This window comes from Saimiri boliviensis, chromosome 6, assembly GCF_048565385.1.
Source record: "Saimiri boliviensis isolate mSaiBol1 chromosome 6, mSaiBol1.pri, whole genome shotgun sequence".
Lineage (NCBI taxonomy): Eukaryota > Metazoa > Chordata > Mammalia > Primates > Cebidae > Saimiri > Saimiri boliviensis.
In genome coordinates this window covers 123734866-123752376 of record NC_133454.1, presented here as the reverse complement: position 1 = coordinate 123752376, position 17511 = coordinate 123734866, and the positions used below count along the sequence as shown (strand labels likewise).

Genomic DNA, 17511 nt, shown 5'->3' with positions numbered 1-17511 from the left:
CTCTGCACTCCCCAAGTTCAGGCTGCCTCATCTTAGCCCTGGGCAGCCCCACCCTCCCTGCGCAGCCCCAGGTACCCTGACTTACATCCTGTACCCCAGCCTAATTGCCCCCCTTCCCAGGCACCACCATGCTAGAAGCCCTGACCAGAGAGCCAGCGTCCCTCCCACCCCTCATGGCAGCCCCTGGCATTAAGTGATGCCCCACTGGATGATGAACTCCCTGGGGAGGGGCTCCACCTCAAGGGAGGAGGGGTGATGGGGAGGAGGAAGATGTGAATGCAGAGAAGAGGCTGCCCTGGGAGAGGGTGGGGGTGGGCCACACCCCTGAGCCCAGATCTTCCACCCCAATCCCTGCTGGCTACCCAGGATGCCATGCCCTCTCCATGTCACCAGGACGTCCGGGCTTTGGCCGACAGACTGACCAAGTGAAGAAAGCCCTGGGCTGCCCCATCCAGGCAGGGGTCCTCTGACCACACATCCCTGCCAACCGGGAGGACTGGGGCTGCATGTGTCCCCAAGGAACCCGATGCGGCCAGCAGACAGAGCAAGACTCGGGTAGCTACAGTTCAGCTTTATTCTCATGCCTCTCAAGGTCCCAGCTAAGGCTCAAGGTCAGCCCAGGCCACAGTCCCCCGGCACTGGGACTCAGCTCCCGGCCTGGCCCGGGCCAGGGGCTCTCTTGCTGACTCCTGCCAGCCTCCTTCAGCTGGGGGATCCCCCAGAGACCACCGCCTCAGCGGGAACCGCCTGGGAGAGCCAGAACCCCAGCCTGGAGTGGCTCGTGGGGGCCAGCCGTCCCCCCTGTCCACACACTCATCCCAGCTCCATCTCTGGGCCCAGGCCTCCTTGTCCCAGGTCTCCCCGAGGGGGCCCCGGCTCCCTGAGCTCTTGGGCTGCCTGGGGCCCCCGCTGACACTCCAGCGGGGAGAGGGCTGTGCTCCCAAACCCCCTGTCCCCACGGTGTCACTGGCTGAGGGATGGGGCGAGAGGATGTTTCTCCGGTTCCTGTACCTCAGGGCCTAGAGGGAAAGGCTCAGCTCAGACCCACCGCCCTCAGGAGGACTCCCAGAGTCCCAGGAGGCCCACAGGCCTTCGACTCTTCTGCCCAACCCCCCACCCGCCAATACCTCCCCCTTCCACCTGCACCACGCCCGCCAGTCCTCAAACACACCAGGCCTTCCCTCCACGGTTCCCTCTCCCCAGAATGCTGTTCTCAGGTTCGTCCACACGACAAACTCTCCCCACTCCTCCTGAGTCTTTGCTCCAACTTCCCCTCCTCTCCGAGGCCCACCCCAGCACCTTAGTTACTAAAACTCCAGCCAGCCCGACCAGAGCTCCAGACCCCGCCCCAGCTCTCCTTCCCAGAGCATTAGCGCCTCCTGTTGGTCTATCGGAGCCCAGGGCTGAGCTGCCCCGGGTGGAACTGAACAGGTGAGATGGGGCTGGCCTGCGACGTTCTGCTAAGACCTACTGTGCTTTTTTGGTTTTTGTTTTTGAGACAGTCTCACTCTGTCACCGAGGCTGGAGTGCAGTGGCACAATCTCAGAGCATTGCAACCTCCGCCTCCAGGGTTCAAGCGATTCTCCTGCCTCAGCCCCCCAAATAGGTGCGATTATAGGCATGGGACACCATGTCTGGCTACTTTCTGTCTTTTTAGTAGACGGGGGATTCCACCACGTTGGCCAGGCTGGTCTCAAACTTCTGGCCTCAAGTGATCTGCCTGCCTCGGCCTCCTAAAGTGCCAAAGACTTATATGAAAAAATCATGTCTGGTCAGGTGTCGTGGCTCACGCCTGTAATCCCAGCAGTTTGGGAGGCTGAGGCAGGCGGATCATCTGAAGTCAGGAGTTCGAGACCAGCCTGACCAACATGGAGAAACCCCGTCTCTACTAAAAATACAAAATTAGCCAGGCACTGTGGCACATGCCTGTAATCCCAGCTACTTGGGAGGCTGAGGCAGGAGAATCGTTTGAACCCAAGAGGCCGAAGTTGCAGTGAGCCAAGATTGTGCCATTGCACTCCAGCCTGGGCAACAAGAGAGAAACTCCAGAAAAAAAAGAAAGAAAGAAATAAGGAAAGAATCATGTCTAATAAATAGCTCATTCATGATTTTTATGCCGGCCACATGCTGAAATGGTAACCACATAGGCACACTGAGTTAAATGTTACTAAAATTCATTGTACTGTTTCTTTTCCCTTTTTCTGATGAGGCTACTGGAAAACTTAAAATTATCCTGTGGTTCACACCATATTTCTAGTGGACGGGACTGCTGTAGATAATAATTATTTTTAGGCAAATTGTTTCCTATCTGCCTCCTCACACCAGAACCTTCCCTGCTGTGTCCCCTGCTAGCATGTCACCTGGCGCTTGGTAAAGCATCATTGTCAAATGAGGGAATGGACTCATGCCATCTGTCAGGGGCCCCAGGCAGATAAAGAGCCCGGAGCAGGCCCCACTCACCCTCTCGGCTGGCGTCTGCTTCGTGCTCCTGGAGGGTCTCCACGGAGCTCCCCCATCCCACACCGGGTCCTGTGAGGCACAAGGCAACCACTTCGCCCCGGGCCAGTGCGGAAGTGGACAGGCTCGCAGGAGATACGGGGGACAAGCAGGAAGCTGCCTCCCCCAAGGAGCTGGTGGGTCCACAGAGAATCAGGGGCTGGCTGGGACAGTGAACCTTGTCCCTCACCTTTGCCCTGGGAGAGGGGTGCCCCCAGGGGGCCTGGACGACGCTGTCGAAACCGTTGCCTGGGGGTGTCCCCAGGGCTGAATGACTCAGAGCTTCGCCCCACCGGGAACCTGGAGCTGAGTTTCCGCCGCTGCCCACCTGCCAAGGTCTCGTCCCGCAGGCAGAGGGAGCTCTGGGCCCGGCGCATGGGTGCCGGGGAAGGGGACCCTGAAAGAGGCGCATTCAGGGAGGGGGTTAGAGGAGGGGAGGGGGGCTGAGGCTCATGCAGGTCAGAGGAGCAGGGGTTGGGTGGAGTGGAGGGGCCAGTGCATGAAGCTGCCCAGGGCCAGGGAGGGGAGGTGCAGAGGTGCGGGAGGAGCCAGGCAAATGAGGGGGGCAGCAACCTTGACACTAACTCACTGCATGACCTTGGCCAAGGAGCCTCCCCTCCCCGGGCCTCAGTCTCCTCATCTGCAGTCTAGATCAGTGACCTCTCCCGAGGTCCTCTGCACCTCCCAGATCCTGGGCTCCGCTGGGGATGGAGCAGGCTGGGTGGGGACAGCACAGGTAGGAGGGAGGTGGGGGCCAAGGGCAACCCTGCAGGGCCCAGGACAAAGAGCCCCTGGTGGCATCAGGGCAGGCTGGACGGCCTCAGAGAACGCCAATGGGGGCATGCGTGCAGGCCAGGCAGTGAGGCAGGCACCAAGGTGGGGGTGGGGGATGTGGGGCAGGGGCCATCCTGGCCACCTGACCCCCAGACCCACCTGTCCCATCCGCCTCCCTGCCTTCGGGAAGCTCCGTCTCCGGGGGGCCCCCCAGGCTCTCGGTGCTGCCAGCCCCATCGGCCCCCCGGCGCAGCCCCCCAGGGGGGCCCCCCTCCCGCCGGGGTCGCATCAGCCTCTTCACCTTGTCTGCCAGCCAGCTGCCCTTCCTGGGGGCAAGAGGGCACAAGAGGGCGTCAGGACCAGGAGGAGGAAGGGAGCAGAGGGTGTCCTGGGGATGGCAAAGACCAGGTTGACCTTCATAGGGCCTGGAGTCAGAGGGCAGGGCAGGGGCAGAGGTTTGCAGGGTTTCCAGCCCGAGGGAGGTGACAAGGCCGCTCACTTGGTCCGGGGCAGGGGCCCGGGCTCCAGCACGCGGTACTGGTCCATAATCTTCTCCACGAGCTTCTGCTTCTCTCGGCGCAGGGCATTAAGCTGGTCCCTGGCAGGAGTGAGAGGGGAGCGGTGGGCCTGAGGCCCGGGGAAGCCAGGGCGGGAGCACGGCGCACCTGGCAGTGAGGACACGCTGGTCCAACCGTGCCGCAGATCCGGTGGATGTGGGGGGCCAGCTCCAAACCTGTCCACGTGGGTCTCCCCAGGAACACCCGAAGGGGAAGCAGCCGCACCCAGCTCCCAGGCCTCCCACTCACAGGTACTCCCGCTGCTCCCGGTGCAGGTGGTCCCGGCTCTCCAAGCTGCGCTCCAGGAGCTCTCGGTTCTCTCGGCTCAGGGCCTGCACTTCAGCCAGCAGCTGCCGGTTCTCCTCTTCCTGGGCACTCCGAAGCTGTGTCAATAGCTGGCAGCAGGCAGCAGGGGTCAGGGGGTGGGACCCAGTTCAGGACCACCTGGGTCTCAGCTTAGGGGTCAGAGCACCCCTCCCCTCCTCTGACCCCCTCCCTGCATGAGCCCCAGCCCCCTCCCCTTCTTTGACCCCTTCCCTGCCTGAACCTCAGCTCCCCTCCCCTCCTCTGACCCCTCTAGACCCACACCCCCTAGCCATGCCCACCCCCTCTGCCAGGCCCCGCCACACCTCGCACTGCGTGGTCAGCCGGCAGGCGCTCAGGTCCAGCTGCTGGTTGGACTCTCGAAGCTGCTGGCTCTGCATCTCCAGCTGTGCCCGCTCCAGCTCCAGCCGCGCCAGCCGGCCCCGAAGCTCCCCACGTTCGCCCTGCAGCTCGCCCCGCTCCCGAGATACCTCTGCCAACAGCATCTGAGCCCTTCAGAGGCAAGGAGAGCTGCTCTCCAAGGGCCCTGCGTCCCCAGACCAAGTGCTGGCCAGAGGAGTTATTCTGGGGAGGGGCGGCCAGGCAGGACCCCACACCCCCAACCCACTTTGGAGGTGGGGCCACTGAGAGGCGCTGGGGGCTGTGGCAGGACCGGCACCTGTCATGCTCGCTCTGAAGTCTCCGCAGCTCCTCCTCCAGGCCCCGCTGCCGATGCCCATCCTGCATCAGGCGTTCGCGCTCTGCCAGCAGGGCCACTTCCTGTGCCTCCACGCTAGCCCGCTGGGCCTGCAGCTGCTCATGCCTGGGATGGACAAGGGGCTAAGAGGGCTGTGTGACCCTGTGGCCATGGCAAGCAGGCAGCTGGACTACCTGGACCTGGGGAGGGTCTGTCACCTCCTAAGGATAGCCCCCCCAGGGAATGCCATCGGGCAGACTGCCATGCCAGGTGCCCACCATCCCCAAGAGGTGAGCCCCACGGTGAGCCCAACCCAGAAGTTGGGGGTGCAGCTACCCCAGAGGGCACAGCAGTGGCCGGGGTGCCACAGAGCAGAGGTGGAGATGCTTCCTGGTGGGGATCAGACCTGGCGAGGAAAGTCTGCGCTGGCAGGCAGGGGGTGCCAGGGAGGAGCCAGGCGTCTGGGGATGCTCACCGGCCCTGCAGCTCCAGGTGGGCCAGCTCCAGCGCCCGCATGTTGGCCTTGAGGTCTCGGTGCCGCACCAGCAGTCCCTCTAGCTCGGCCTCCTGCCGCCGCTGCAGCTGTGCCAGGGCCTCGTGGTCCCGAAGCAGGGCCTGCTGCTGCCCTCGGGTCTCCTCCTGGGACCGTCGGGCCGCCCGCACCTCCTCCTCCAGCACCTCCAGCTTCCGGTGCAGCTCCTGGCCCTGCACCTCCAGCACAGACTTCTCAGCCTAGGGCAGAGGGGGGAGGCAGCGGCTGCTAGGGAGGAAAGCCCGGCTGAGGGCAGGGCCCAGGACAAGGAGAGAGCTGTGGAAGAGGCAGAGGGCTGGGAGCACAGCAGGCAGCGGAGGCCCGGCCAGAGGCGGATGAGTGGCTGGGGAGAGGCCGGGAGGCTGGCTGGGCCAGGCTGTCCAGGAGGGCGCAGGGCAGGGTGGGACTATGACTCCCTGTGGAGGGGAGGGCTGGGACAGTGAGAGGGCAGGGCGACATGGGTGCAGATGTTGGGGCTGGCAGCAGGTAGGAGGAGGCAGCGGCAGGGAGGATGGTGGGAAGTGGTGGCTGGGGTCAGAGGACGAGGATAAACGCCACTGGGGAAGAGGTGGGGCAGCTGGCTGGGAGCTAGGGTAGGAAAAGGGCACAGAACAATCCAAAAGGGGCAAGGGGCAGTACATGGGCAACGACAGTCACCTGGGCACCACCCACCTGCAGGCGGCTGCTGTGCTCCTGTGCCCGATGGCTCTGCAGCAGCAGCTCCTGGGCACGGCCCTGAAGGCTCCCCAGCTGCCCCTCCAGGTGCTGCAGCTGCCCCTGCAGAGCTGCCTTCTCTGCCACCAGAGTCGCATTCTGCCCAGAAGTGGGGGTTAGCAGTAGCCAGGTGGCAGGGGCAACCCCCAGCGCCCACCACAGGCCCACACTCACGCTGCACAGGGCACCCCACAGGCCCAGCGCGGGCCCACACTCACGCTGCACGGGGCACCCCCCTAGGCCCACCAGAGACCCACACTCACGCTGCGCTCCACCTCAATGAGCCGCATGTTCTGGGTCTCCACCAGCTGAGGCTCAGCACACCCTTTGGGCCCCAGCCCTACAGGGCCCTGACGCAGCTGCAAGGAGAGTCCCTGGGAGGTCATGTGGGGCAGCCACAGTGGCTTGGGGATGCCGCAAGGACCCGGGCTCATGAACCTGCCCCACCAGCAGCATTTAGCCCAACCCGCCCCACTCCCATCCCATACCTTCCCCCGGATCCCACATGTCCCACTCCTGGTTCCCGAAGCTCCGTCTCCACACTGCCCTTCTCAACTTCTCTCCGTCTGCAGCAGAGCCTTCTGCTCATAACGCCTCTCATCCTACTGCTCCTCTAAGCCTCTTTGGTTTGGTTTGGTTTGGTTTTGAGATAGTCTCGCTCAGGCTGGAGTGCAGTGGTGTGATCTTGGTTCACTGCAATCTCTGCCTCCTGGGTTCAAGCAATTCTCCTGCCTCAGTCTTCTGAGTAGCTGGGACCACAGGTGTGGGTCACTATATCTGGCTCATTTTTGTATTTTTAGTAGAGACTGGGTTTCATCACATTGGTCAGGCTGGTCTTGAACTCCTGACCTCAGGTGATCCACCCGACTTGGCCTCCCAAAGTGCTGGGATTACAGGCATGAGCCCCTCCATGCAGCCTCCTCTAAGCCTGTTTCGACTCTACCTTCTCCACAAAACCTTCCCTGACTGACTTCACAGGTGCCTGCTGGGTATCTTGCTGGGTGCTACCCTCCCAAACCCCTGCACAGCCTCCTCAAAGCCCCTGGTACCTAGTTATCACCACCTGTTTTCTTGCCTGAGGATGGCAGCCTGGGATTGGGCCCCCCACCACCCCACCCTCCGTATGGAGCCCGCATGCAGCCCGGGCCTCAGAAATCATCGCTGGCTTCCATCATGCCAAGCACTGAGCTCCCGACGCAGGGGGACCCCGGGTGAGAGAGACGGAGCAGGCACCCACAGCAGAACTTCTGTCCACGTGCAGAATGGCGAAAACGAGCCCCGGAGAAGGCCACGCGGCCACCTGACTCCCCGCACAATGCTCCCTGCAAGCGGCCCCACATGGGGAGTGAAGCACGTAGCTGGGCAAGAATGCAGAGCGAGACCAGGAGCACAGGCGACCCTGGCGTGTGCTCAAGGGATGGAGGGAGGAATGGCATGGGCCCCAGCTCCCAGGCCGGCAGTCACCTGGAACAGCTCCTCTTCCAGCTGCAGGGCCCTGGTCTTGAGCTCCATCAGCGCCTCCTCCTTGCTGGTGGCTGCCGCCTGTAACTCAGCTTCCAGACGCTGCTCCAAACCCTGGTACCTGCCAGGAGAATCCTTGGCACTTAGCCCTACTCCACACTCGTCCCCCACACCCCTGCCTCCCTCACTCTTCCCCCTCAGCCCTGTCCCCACCTCTGGTGCTGGCTTTCCTGTTCTCGAAGAAATTCCTGGCGCTCCAGAGCCGCCTGCTCCAGCTCACGCTGCAGCTGCTCCAGCCGAGCCCCCAGCTCCTTACCCCGCACCACGGCCTTTTCCAGCTCCTGAGGGCAGGCAGAACAGACTCAGAGCAAGGAAGCAGGGGACAGCCAGAGACAGAGGCCGAAGAGCCGGGATAGCTGCCTTTCTGTCCTTGACTTGCCATCCTGAGCACGAAGTTAACCCTTTGGACTCTACTTCCCCATCTATAAAATGGGAGCAAAGCCTGGTGCCCTCGAAATTGGACATGAAAGAGCTGGGGGTCATAAGGCTGGCAGGGCGTGAAGAAGACTCCTGCACTGGAGTCAGAGACACACGCTGGGCAAGTGCCATCACCTCTCTAAGGCCACAGTTCTTCATGTGCGCAGTGAAACGTGGACGCACCCGGCGGGCTGCCACCCCAGCCATGTGACAGCTAGACAGCTAGAGGGGCTTAGCAGGGGCAGGTCTGGTGAGAGTCCTCGGCTACAAGGAGAAGGCCACGGAGGGCTGGCAGGACAGGAACTCAGGGGTTGGCAGTGGGGCTCGGGGGCATGGGGACGCCAGAATGCTGCCAGCCAGGTGATCTGTGGCCTTTGACCGTTGGGCTGCACCACTTTGGAAGGGGACGGGAGGCCCATTCTGGCCTCTGGGGGCCAAACCATTCTACCACATGGGGCCCTGGCAGGATGAAGCTTTGGGACAGCTGCCCCTGACCAGGTGCCTGCCAAATCCTGCCTTGGAAGCCAAGCCTACAAGCCTTGCTGCTGAAAACTACTTTCCTGGCTTCATAACCGAACCCAGGCCTTGCCCCAGGGGCACTGCACCTCCTAACACCCATGGGCACCACCTCTCCCTGGAAAACTACAAGTCCCATGAGGCGCTGCTGCCTGGCTGGCTGGCAGCCACTATCACAAGTACTGGGGTAGGCAGCAGGGTGACAAGAACCTCCCGCCCAGCCCCTGCCCTGCCCTCCTCGAGGCCTGGCCACAGCCCTCCTAGGACCCCCTCACCACCACAGCCTGGGAGGCTTCTGCACCCAGTGAACAGCCTGAAAGGCCCCTGGTTCCCTGACCTCCCCCTGGCCAGCCACCTTCTGCTTCAACCAGGAAATCTCACAAAGTTCCCCGTGTCCCCAGCTTCTCCCACCCTCTTGGTCCTTGGAGCCGGCTCTTCCAGCCCACCAGCCCTACCCTCACCTTCACTGCTGGCACTCCCTCCCATGGAAACAGGCCCATCCTAGGTGCCGGGCACTGCCCCAGTGTCCTTACACTCTTTATCTCGCAGAATCCTACAAGGCAGGTACAGGGTTTCGTTTCCTTTTTTTTTTTTTTTTTTTTTTTTTGAGATGGAGTCTTGCTGTCGCCCAAGCTAGAGTGCAGTGGTGCGATGTCGGCTCACTGCAACCTCCGCCTCCCGGGTTCAAGCAATTCTCCTGCCTCAGCCTCCCAAGTAGCTGGGACTACAGCCACGTGCCACCATGCTTGGCTAATTTTTTTGTATTTTTGGTAGAGACGGGGTTTCACTGTGTTGACCAAGATGGTCTCAAACTTCTGACCTCGTGATCCGCCCACCTTGGCCTCCCAAAGTGCTGGGATTACAGGCGTGAGCCACCGCGCCTGGCATGAGGCAGGTACTATTTTTATTCCGGTTTTACAGGAGAGAAAACTGAGACTCAGAGAGGTTAAGTAACTTGCCCCAAGCCACACAGCTGGAACGTAGGCAGGTCACCTGGACAGACAGCCTCTCAGCCACACCCCACAGAGTGGACCCCAGAGACAGCCTCGCACCTTCCCTGTCACATTTGCCAGAACCCCCTATCCTGGGCACGTCTTGCACAATGCCTGACCCCGCGTCTACCTAGCAGTGTGCTTCCCAACCCCCATCCTCATGAGAGGTCTCTGAGCAAATTACTTTTCCTCCCTGAATTTCAGGGTCCTTTTCTGCAGAGAGATGGAACTGGAAACTGGCTGCACGGAGGACTCAGTTCCTCACCTGTGTTCCAGTCTTAAAGGTCCCCTAGCACAGGGACCCACTGACCCAAACACCCTTCCAGGTGCCTCTTCACACGCAGACCTGACCACTTTGCTCATTGGGGAGCCTTCAGTGGCTGCCCCGTCCCTCATGGCAAAGCCCTAACTCCTTTTTTTTTTTTTTTTTTTTTTTTTTTGAGACGGAGTTTCGCTCTTGTTACCCAGGCTGGAGTGCAATGGCGCGATCTCGGCTCACCGCAACCTCTGCCTCCTGGGTTCAGGCAATTCTCCTGCCTCAGCCTCCTGAATAGCTGGGATTACAGGCACGCGCCACCATGCCCAGCTAATTTTTTGTATTTTTAGTAGAGACGGGGTTTCACCCTGTTGACCACGTTGGTCTCGATCTCTCGACCTCGTGATCCACCCGCCTCGGCCTCCCAAAGTGCTGGGATTACAGGCTTGAGCCACCGCGCCCGGCCTTCCTTTTTTTTTTAAGACAGGGTTTCACCATGATGGCCAGGCTGGTCTTGAACTCCTGACCTCAGGTGATCCACCCACCTCGGCCTCCCAAAGTGTTAGGATTACAGGCGTGAGCCACTGCGGCCTGGCCCTAACTCCTTCCTTAGCTTGGAAGGAAGCTGAAGCCACACCCAAACACTGGAGTGTGAGCTTGCTGGTCACCGCTGTGTGCCCAGAACCTGGTACAGGGCCTGGCACCAAGAAGATGCCCATAAACCTGTTAAAATCAATAAGTAAAAGTGTGTCGGCCCAGCACGGTGGCTCACACCTGTAATCCCAGCACTTTGGAAGGCTGAGGCAGGCGGATCACCTGAGGTCAGGAGTTTAAGACCAGCCTGGCCAACACGGCAAAACTCCATCTCTACTAAAAATACACAAAAATTAGCCAGGCATGGTGGCATGTGCCTGTACTCCCAGCTACTCAGGAGGCTGAGGCAGAAGAATCACTTGAACCAGGGAGGTGGAGGTTGCAGTGAGCTGAGATCGCGCCACTGCACTCCAGCCTGGGCAACAGAGTGAGACTCCATCTCAAAAGAAAAAAAAAAGTATGAGCCGGGCGCGGTGGCTCAAGCCTGTAATCCCAGCACTTTGGGAGGCTGAGGCGGGTGGATCACGAGGTCAAGAGATCGAGACCATCCTGGTCAACATGGTGAAACCCCGTCTCTACTAAAAATACAAAAAATTAGCTGGGCATGGTGGCGCGTGCCTGTAGTCCCAGCTACTCAGGAGGCTGAGGCAGGAGAATTGCCTGAACCCAGGAGGCGGAGGTTGCAGTGAGCCGAGATCGCGCCATTGCACTCCAGCCTGGATAACAAGAGCGAAACTCCGTCTCAAAAAAAAGAAAAGAAAAAAAAAGTATGTCCAGGTCTTCTCTCACCCCCACTCCCATGCCACCCGAGCCAGCCTCCTCTGCCACTTACATCGTGGCCACTGCCTCCTGATGGCTCCAAGCTCCCCTCCCCACCAAGGTGACCCTCCTCAAGCCCAGCCCCACACCGTTCTGCCCTGGTTTTCCCTGCCTGGGGAAGGAGAGCCAATACCTTCAAAGGTGGCCCTCATCTCCCCTTCCTCCTGGGCTCTGAGTCTTTCTTTGTTCCGTTGGTTGGTTTTTGTTTTGTTTTTGTTTTTGTTTTTGTTTTTTGAGACAGAGTCTCACTCTGTCGCCCAGGCTGCAGTGTAATGGCGGGATCTCAGCTCACTGCAACCTCCGCCTCCTGGGTTCAAGCGATTCTTCTGCCTCGGCCTCCTGAGAAGCTGGGAGTACAGGCACACACCACCACGCCCGGCTAATTTTTGTATTTTTAGTAGAAATGGGGTTTCACTATGTTAGCCAGGCTGGTCTCGAACTCCTAACGTCAAGTGATTCGCCTGCCTCTGCCCCTCAAATTACTGGGATTACAGGCGTGAGCCACCGTGCCTGGCCCCCGAGCATCTTTAATGCCTTCATCTTTGTACATGCCATTCTCTCTGGACGAAATGTCCTTCCCCACCTAGTGACACTTTGGTCACTCCTCCGGAAAGCCTCCTTGCCTCCTCTTGGGCATCAGCTCGCCCTCCCACGGGCTCTCATAGCGCTTGCTCTGAAGAACCAGTGCTTGAACACTTACAACATGCCCTTTCCCGGCATGAACCAGACCTTTACAGCTACTGTCTCCGGAAGTCGTCCCCAAGACCGGCCCAGGTGGCTAGGAATAGCACCCCTGTTTTACAGAAGGAGGCTTGGGGTAGAGATGAGTCAACTGCTGCAGGCAGAGAGCCAAGATGTGCACTAGGCAGTCCCACCCCTCCCACAGCGCCCCCATCAGGCAGTGGACGTGGCTCGGTGCCCCAGGCCAGGCACACCTTTGGAAGGCAGGGCCTTTCCATCTCCAGCGCCAGCTCAGTGCCCAGCACGCACCGAGCCGCTGCTGATGGAATCAGTAACTCCCAGCAGCCTGGAACCCTGCTTCCTACCCCGGCTGTGAGCCCGGACCTGACCTACCCCCTGGAGGGCCTCCTTCTCCTGGCGCTCCCTCTCCGCCTCCTGCAGGTGCTGACGGCCCTCGCGCTCCAGCGCCTGCATCCGTTCTTCAGCAGCCTCCAACTGGGTCCGCAGCCTGGACCCCTCACGCTCCCACTGCCTCCGCTCCCGGCCCGCTGCTGCCAGGGCCTCCGCCAGTGCCTCCCGCTCCCGGGACGCAGCCTCCAGTTCCCGGCGGGCAGCCTCCACTGCCTCCCGCAGCCGGGCTTGCTCCCAGGCCTGGGCCTCTGCCTCCCGGTGGGCCTCGGCCTCTGCCTTTCGAGCTTGCGCCAGCTCCTTGGAGAGGCGGGCGGCCTCCATGCCTTGGGCCTCCAGCTTTTGGGCCTGGGCTTCCAGCTCCACTCCAAGGGCCTCAGCCTTCCTCCTCAGCTCTGACGCCTCCTCTCTGAGGGCCTCCTGCTCTGCAACACCACTGGCCAGGCTCTCCCCTGGGATTGGCCCCTCCCAGGCCTGGACCTCAAGAGTCTCTTCCGACTTCTGCTGTGGTTTTTGCTGGGCTGGGTCCCCGACCATCCCCTCCAGCCTCTGGTCATGCCCTCTGGCATCTCTTTGTCCCGTGGCCAGGTCCGGGTCCTGATCTGGGCCCTCCTGCTCCTTCAGCTTCACAGGGCTGGGCTGCAAAGGCCCTGGCTTGTGCTCAGGGCCCTCCTGTCTCAACTCCTGGGCCTCAGGCACTGACTCGCCTTGGGGAGCCTCTCTTCCCTCAGTCCCTCCTCCCAGCAACTGCTGGGCCTGATTTTTGGTTCCTGGACCCTGGCGGGGGGCCACAGAGGCAGGGCCCTCGGGGGAGGAGCTGTGGCCAGCCTTCTCCAGGGACGCCTGTGTCTCCACAGCAGAGTCTGACTCTTGAGGGGACCAGTCTGAGGTGTGGGGGTCCAGGGCAACTGCCTGGAGAGACCTCTCTGCCTCCTGCGGGTCTGAATCAGGTGCCTGGGCACACTCAGCTGACCTCTTGAGCACTGAGTCTGATGCCAGGGGACCCAAGTTCAAGGTCTGGGGGCCTCCATCCCTCGCCTTCTGAACCAAGCCCTGGGGGCTGTGGTCAGAGGCCACAGGAGTCCGGGGAGCCTCCTCCAGGCTCAGCAGCATGGGGTCCTCGCTCGGCGCCTCCAGCAGGGGGTGCTGCGGGCAAAGGAGAGGGACAGTCAGGCCTAGGGATGGACTAGGGGAGGAGCCGGCCAGGACGCTGTGGGAGGGGACTCACCTGGCCCCCTGGCTGCCCTTGAAGCACCTGAAGCAGCCCTCGAAGCTCCCGGTTCTCCCTCTCGAGCATCCGCAGCTGCCCAGCCTCTGCCTCCCTCACCTCATCTTGCAGTGAGGGTACTGCTCCTGGCAGGGGTGCTGGGGGTGTAAGATGAAGTCAGGACCCCTCCCTTACTCCCTGGCTTCTCACATACCGCCCCAGAGGACTGGGGGAAGGGAGGAAGTCTGAGGCTCTCCCCAGTACAGCTACTGGAAAGCAAAGGTAGCCCCTACCCCAGCCCCTCCACTGGGGTCCCTCACCCTCCCCAGGGGAAGCCAGGGGCGGCTCCAAGCTCCGCTGAAGCTCCAGCTCCAGCTCCACATTCTCCAAGGCGAGCTGGTCCACCTGATGCCGCAGAGAGTCCAGCTCCTGGGGGCGAGGGCAGGGTCAGACAAGCCCTCCACACCACGGCCAGGCCGAGTGTGTAGGCTGGAGGGTCACTAGAGGTCACCAAGAGTGGAGGCTGCACGAATCACTAGAGACCCCTAGGACATCAGTGGGGTTATGGGGGTGACGGGGCAACACAGCTGGGATCACTCTGGCGACCTCACCGCATGGGCCTCGCCCAGCCTGGTCCGCAGCAGCAGGTTCTCGCGCTGGGTCTCGTGCAGCCGGGCGCAGCGCTCGCGGGCAGCCTCCAGCTGCTCTTCCAGCAGCGCCTTGGAAGCCTCCAGCACCCCTGAGAGCACTCGCTCCTCCTGGTGGGAGACCAGGGAGAACCGGTGGGCCATGCAGCCCGATGCACTCCAGCGCCTGGGGGTCCCAAACTCCTTCCCCACGGCCTGTCACAGACCCTGCCTCCCTCCCCCGCGCTGTACCCCATAAGTCTCTAGGCCCCACCATCCATCCCTTGCATCTTTTTCTCTCCAGGGTCTTTCCAGGTACTTTCTCCCTCACCTCTGGCCCCTCCCTTCTGTACATGCCCCGCCCCTCCGCGCATGCCCCGCCCCCGTGCATGCCCCGCCCTTCTGTGCATGCCTCGCCCCTTCTCCCCAGGAACCGCCTTTCTTCCAAGGTTACATCACCTACACAGCCCCACCTCTCCCCTCCACCTGCCCCATCCTCCAGAGGCACTTTCCCAGACGCCATCTCCCAGCATTTGTCCTCACCCATCTCTCCACCCGTGACTGTCCCCACCAGAGAACCTGCTTCTCTTTTTTCGGGACACAATCTCGCCCCTCCTCCTGGCCCGCCCCCTCGCGCATGCCCCGCCCCGCGGTCCCGCCCCCGCCTCACCTCCAGCTGGCCCTTGCAGGCCTCCGCCGCCTGCAGCCGCTCGCGGCAGCGCCGCAGCTCCTCCTGCAGGCGGGGAAGGCGGCCGGCCCGCTCCCGCAGCGCCTCTGCCTCCTCGCGGTACAGCTCGGCCCGCTTGGCCTGTCCTGACAGCGCCTGGGCCTGGACCAGACAGTGTGGAGCTGGGAACAGCCAGCCGCGGGCCGGAGGGATTAGGGACAGGACAGAGCCGGGTTGGGAGGTAGGCAGTGGGACCGGGTGCGGGGAGGTTAGGAAATGCCGCGGTGGCGGGGAACGTCTGAGCGCACCTCCTGGCGGAGCCTTCTTATTTCGGCCTCCAAACCCTGCACCTCGGCCTGGGAATCTAGCAGAAGCTCTGCCTTCTCCTCCCTGGAGGGAAGGAGCAGCTGGAGAGGGTCTGGGGTCTACAACCCCCATTCCTTCCCAGGCCTGATCCCTTCCGTAGCCACCAGGGCTAGGGTCCCATCCAGGCTTAAACTGCCCCTCTCCATTCAGTCCCCTTTCCAGGCTGCGCACACTCACAGCTCCTGCCGCAGACGTCGCAGCTGAGCCTTGGCATTGGCCAGCTCCAGGGCCAGGTGGTGCGAGGGACCCTCGGCGGGAGCCCTAGAAGGAACCTCAGGCCTCAAGCAGAGGGGTTCTCGCTCCAGCAGCAGTTCAGCCAGCCGCTATAGGAGGTCAGGGGTCAAGGGTCAGAACTAACTTATTCAATGCCTCTGCACATCGACCCCCAACCACAATACCAGCCATGGGGTTGTAGTCTGGGGTCTTGGGCCATCTGATTGTGACAGTCCCGAGACCTCAGACCACAACCCCATACCTGGGCCCCCAGCTTCCATCTCCCTTGCACAACCGGCTCCGTGATAGTCCTCCAGCCACGATGCCCCGGCTGCCCCTACCTGGGCCCCCAGGTCACGCTCCCGTGCCAGCCTCGACAGCATCCCCATCAGGTTCCGGGACAGCATCTCCAGCTCGGCAGGTGCCAGCTCCCCAGGCTCTGGTCCAGACAGTGCCAGCACCACGCCAGCCCCCGGCTGGGTCACCTGGGACGCAGGGAGAGCCGTTCAGTGGAAGAAGTGGTGTGGCAAGGGCGTCCCAGATGCCATACCAGTCTGGGCGGCCGACCCGCCTCAGTACCTCCTGGATGGCAGCGGCCAGCTCGCTCTGGACCTCGAGACTGAGGCCCTGGATGTGGCGGATGAAGAGTTCCCGGTGCTCACACTGAGGAAGGGGAGGGGCGACAGGAATGGGAGCTGGAGCAGGATCTCCCTCCTCTGTCACCAAAGCTCGACCCCAATTTTCCCTTCCCCCACCGGCTCACCTGTACCGATGCCCCCAACAGTAGCCGAAGAACGCCTTCCAGCTGCTCCATCGCTTCTTCTGCAGGGCACATGCCCCAAGGGGTTAACTGGGCAGGGTGGGGAGGTAGTGCGGGGGCAGAGGCAGGAGGGGGTGAGTGGAGAGAGCACCTGAGAGGGGGTCAAACCCCAGTGTCTGGAGGTCTGGGGGTGGCAACAGGATCAGCAGCTGCAGCTCCTCCTGGAGTCAGAGGGGCAGACTATGAGGGGCCTTCCCAAAGAAGCTCCCCTTCCCTCCTGTCTCCACCTTTCCCTTGAGACCCCTTACCTGGTAGAAGTCCCTCAGTCGGCCCCACAAGTGGTGCAGGTTCCACACCCGCCAGGCAGCAGGCCCGTCATGGCCCCTGAGCATCCGAGGTCCCCCTCGGGAGTTGGGGGCACTATGAGAGGGAGGTGGGCTTGAGGACCCGCCTCCTGTCAACAGGCCTCGCCCACCGTCCCTCAAGCCCCGCCCACTGCCCGTCAGGCTCCGCCCACCAGCTTTCCCTCCGCTCAGCTCCTTCCCTGCCACCGCCCCGACCCGATGCCCCTTACATGATGCCCAGCACCCGGAGGAGCAGGGCCCCATCGCTGAGGCGCAGGAACCTCTTCTCCGAGCAAAGGGGCCCCTCTTCCTCCTCTTCCTCTTCTTCCCCCTCCGACTCTTCCGCCTCCCCCACCAGCCCGGCCAGTCCCAGCGCCTGTGACGAGTCCAGAGGGGTCGGCCAACCAGCAGAGTGAACCCTGAGCCCCTCCGGCCTGCCCCAGTGACCCCAAGCACCCTCCCCGCAACCCGTCCTCTGAGTGCCTCTGGCCCCTCTTCCCTCACCACAACCCACCCTCCCTCTCATATCTCCATCCTGGACACTTGAACCCAGCCCTCCCCTCCGGCCTGGCTCTGCCCCATCCTCCCCCAGCCAGCCCCAACACCAGCCTGTGGCTGGGGCTCATTTCCCCTCCCCAACCCGCTGCCACCTGCCCCTCACCCAGGTAGCCAGACTCCCACTCAGGAAGTCTCTGAGCCTGGGCCCCTTGCCCCCCTCCATGCCCGGGTGAGGGTGCCCGTCTCGCTGTGGCAGCTGCACCTGCGGGGAGAGGAAGAGGAAGTCCCTGAGTGGGGGATCCCTGGGGCCAGCCACAGACACCCCGTGCAGCTTCCTCCTTCCGGGTGCAGGCGGGCCTGTAACTCAGCCCCCACCTCACCTCCCTGCATCCTCCCAGCATCTCCGCTGGAGGCCCAGAGGTTGGCAGGGGGAAGGGCCACAGCTGTCCTGGCTCCACGGGCAATGGCGGGACAGTCCTTCACCTCCCTGGGCCTTGTTTTCTCAAACTGAAATGGGAAAGGATGACTCCAGCCTAGGACCTTCAAGGGCCTC

The 17511-nt window shown here is 62.2% G+C and overlaps 1 protein-coding gene across 3 annotated transcripts; it reads right to left on the bottom strand.

Moving 5' to 3' along the window:
• Window positions 1–556: 556 nt before the first annotated feature.
• Window positions 557–17242, bottom strand: CCDC88B (coiled-coil domain containing 88B). Of its 3 annotated transcripts, none has more exons than XM_010348249.3 (27): window positions 17122–17241; window positions 16691–16836; window positions 16425–16536; window positions 16268–16337; window positions 16120–16178; window positions 15936–16019; window positions 15698–15841; window positions 15321–15466; window positions 15086–15167; window positions 14781–14939; window positions 14096–14242; window positions 13805–13913; window positions 13506–13642; window positions 12263–13423; window positions 7748–7875; window positions 7538–7655; window positions 6337–6432; window positions 6032–6172; window positions 5303–5559; window positions 4810–4953; window positions 4457–4643; window positions 4077–4222; window positions 3770–3868; window positions 3572–3596; window positions 2687–2893; window positions 2461–2529; window positions 557–1019 (listed from the first exon to the last, which is right to left on the bottom strand). In XM_010348249.3, the coding sequence occupies exons 1-27, from the start codon at window positions 17179–17181 to the stop codon at window positions 600–602; spliced, it is 4653 nt and encodes a 1550-aa protein (XP_010346551.3). In that variant the 5' UTR covers window positions 17182–17241; the 3' UTR covers window positions 557–599. The 3 variants fall into 3 exon arrangements, with proteins under 3 accessions (XP_010346551.3, XP_003937706.3, XP_074257739.1); XM_003937657.4 differs by having other exon boundaries at window positions 875–1019; window positions 3430–3596; XM_074401638.1 differs by lacking the exons at window positions 557–1019; window positions 2461–2529 and having other exon boundaries at window positions 2689–2893; window positions 3572–3658; window positions 17122–17242.
• Window positions 17243–17511: the final 269 nt, after the last annotated feature.

Excerpts from the sequence above, each read along its gene's own strand:
- CCDC88B (XM_010348249.3), bottom strand. The coding sequence starts at position 17,181 with ATGGAGGGGGGCAAGGGGCCCAGGCTCAGAGACTTCCTGAGTGGGAGT. Across the intron at positions 15,467-15,697 it reads AGCGTGACCTGGGGGCCCAG|CGGCTGGCTGAACTGCTGCT; the intron begins GTAGGGGCAGCC and ends GACCTCCTATAG. Across the intron at positions 4,644-4,809 it reads CTTCAGAGCGAGCATGACAG|GGCTCAGATGCTGTTGGCAG; the intron begins GTGCCGGTCCTG and ends TTGCCTCTGAAG.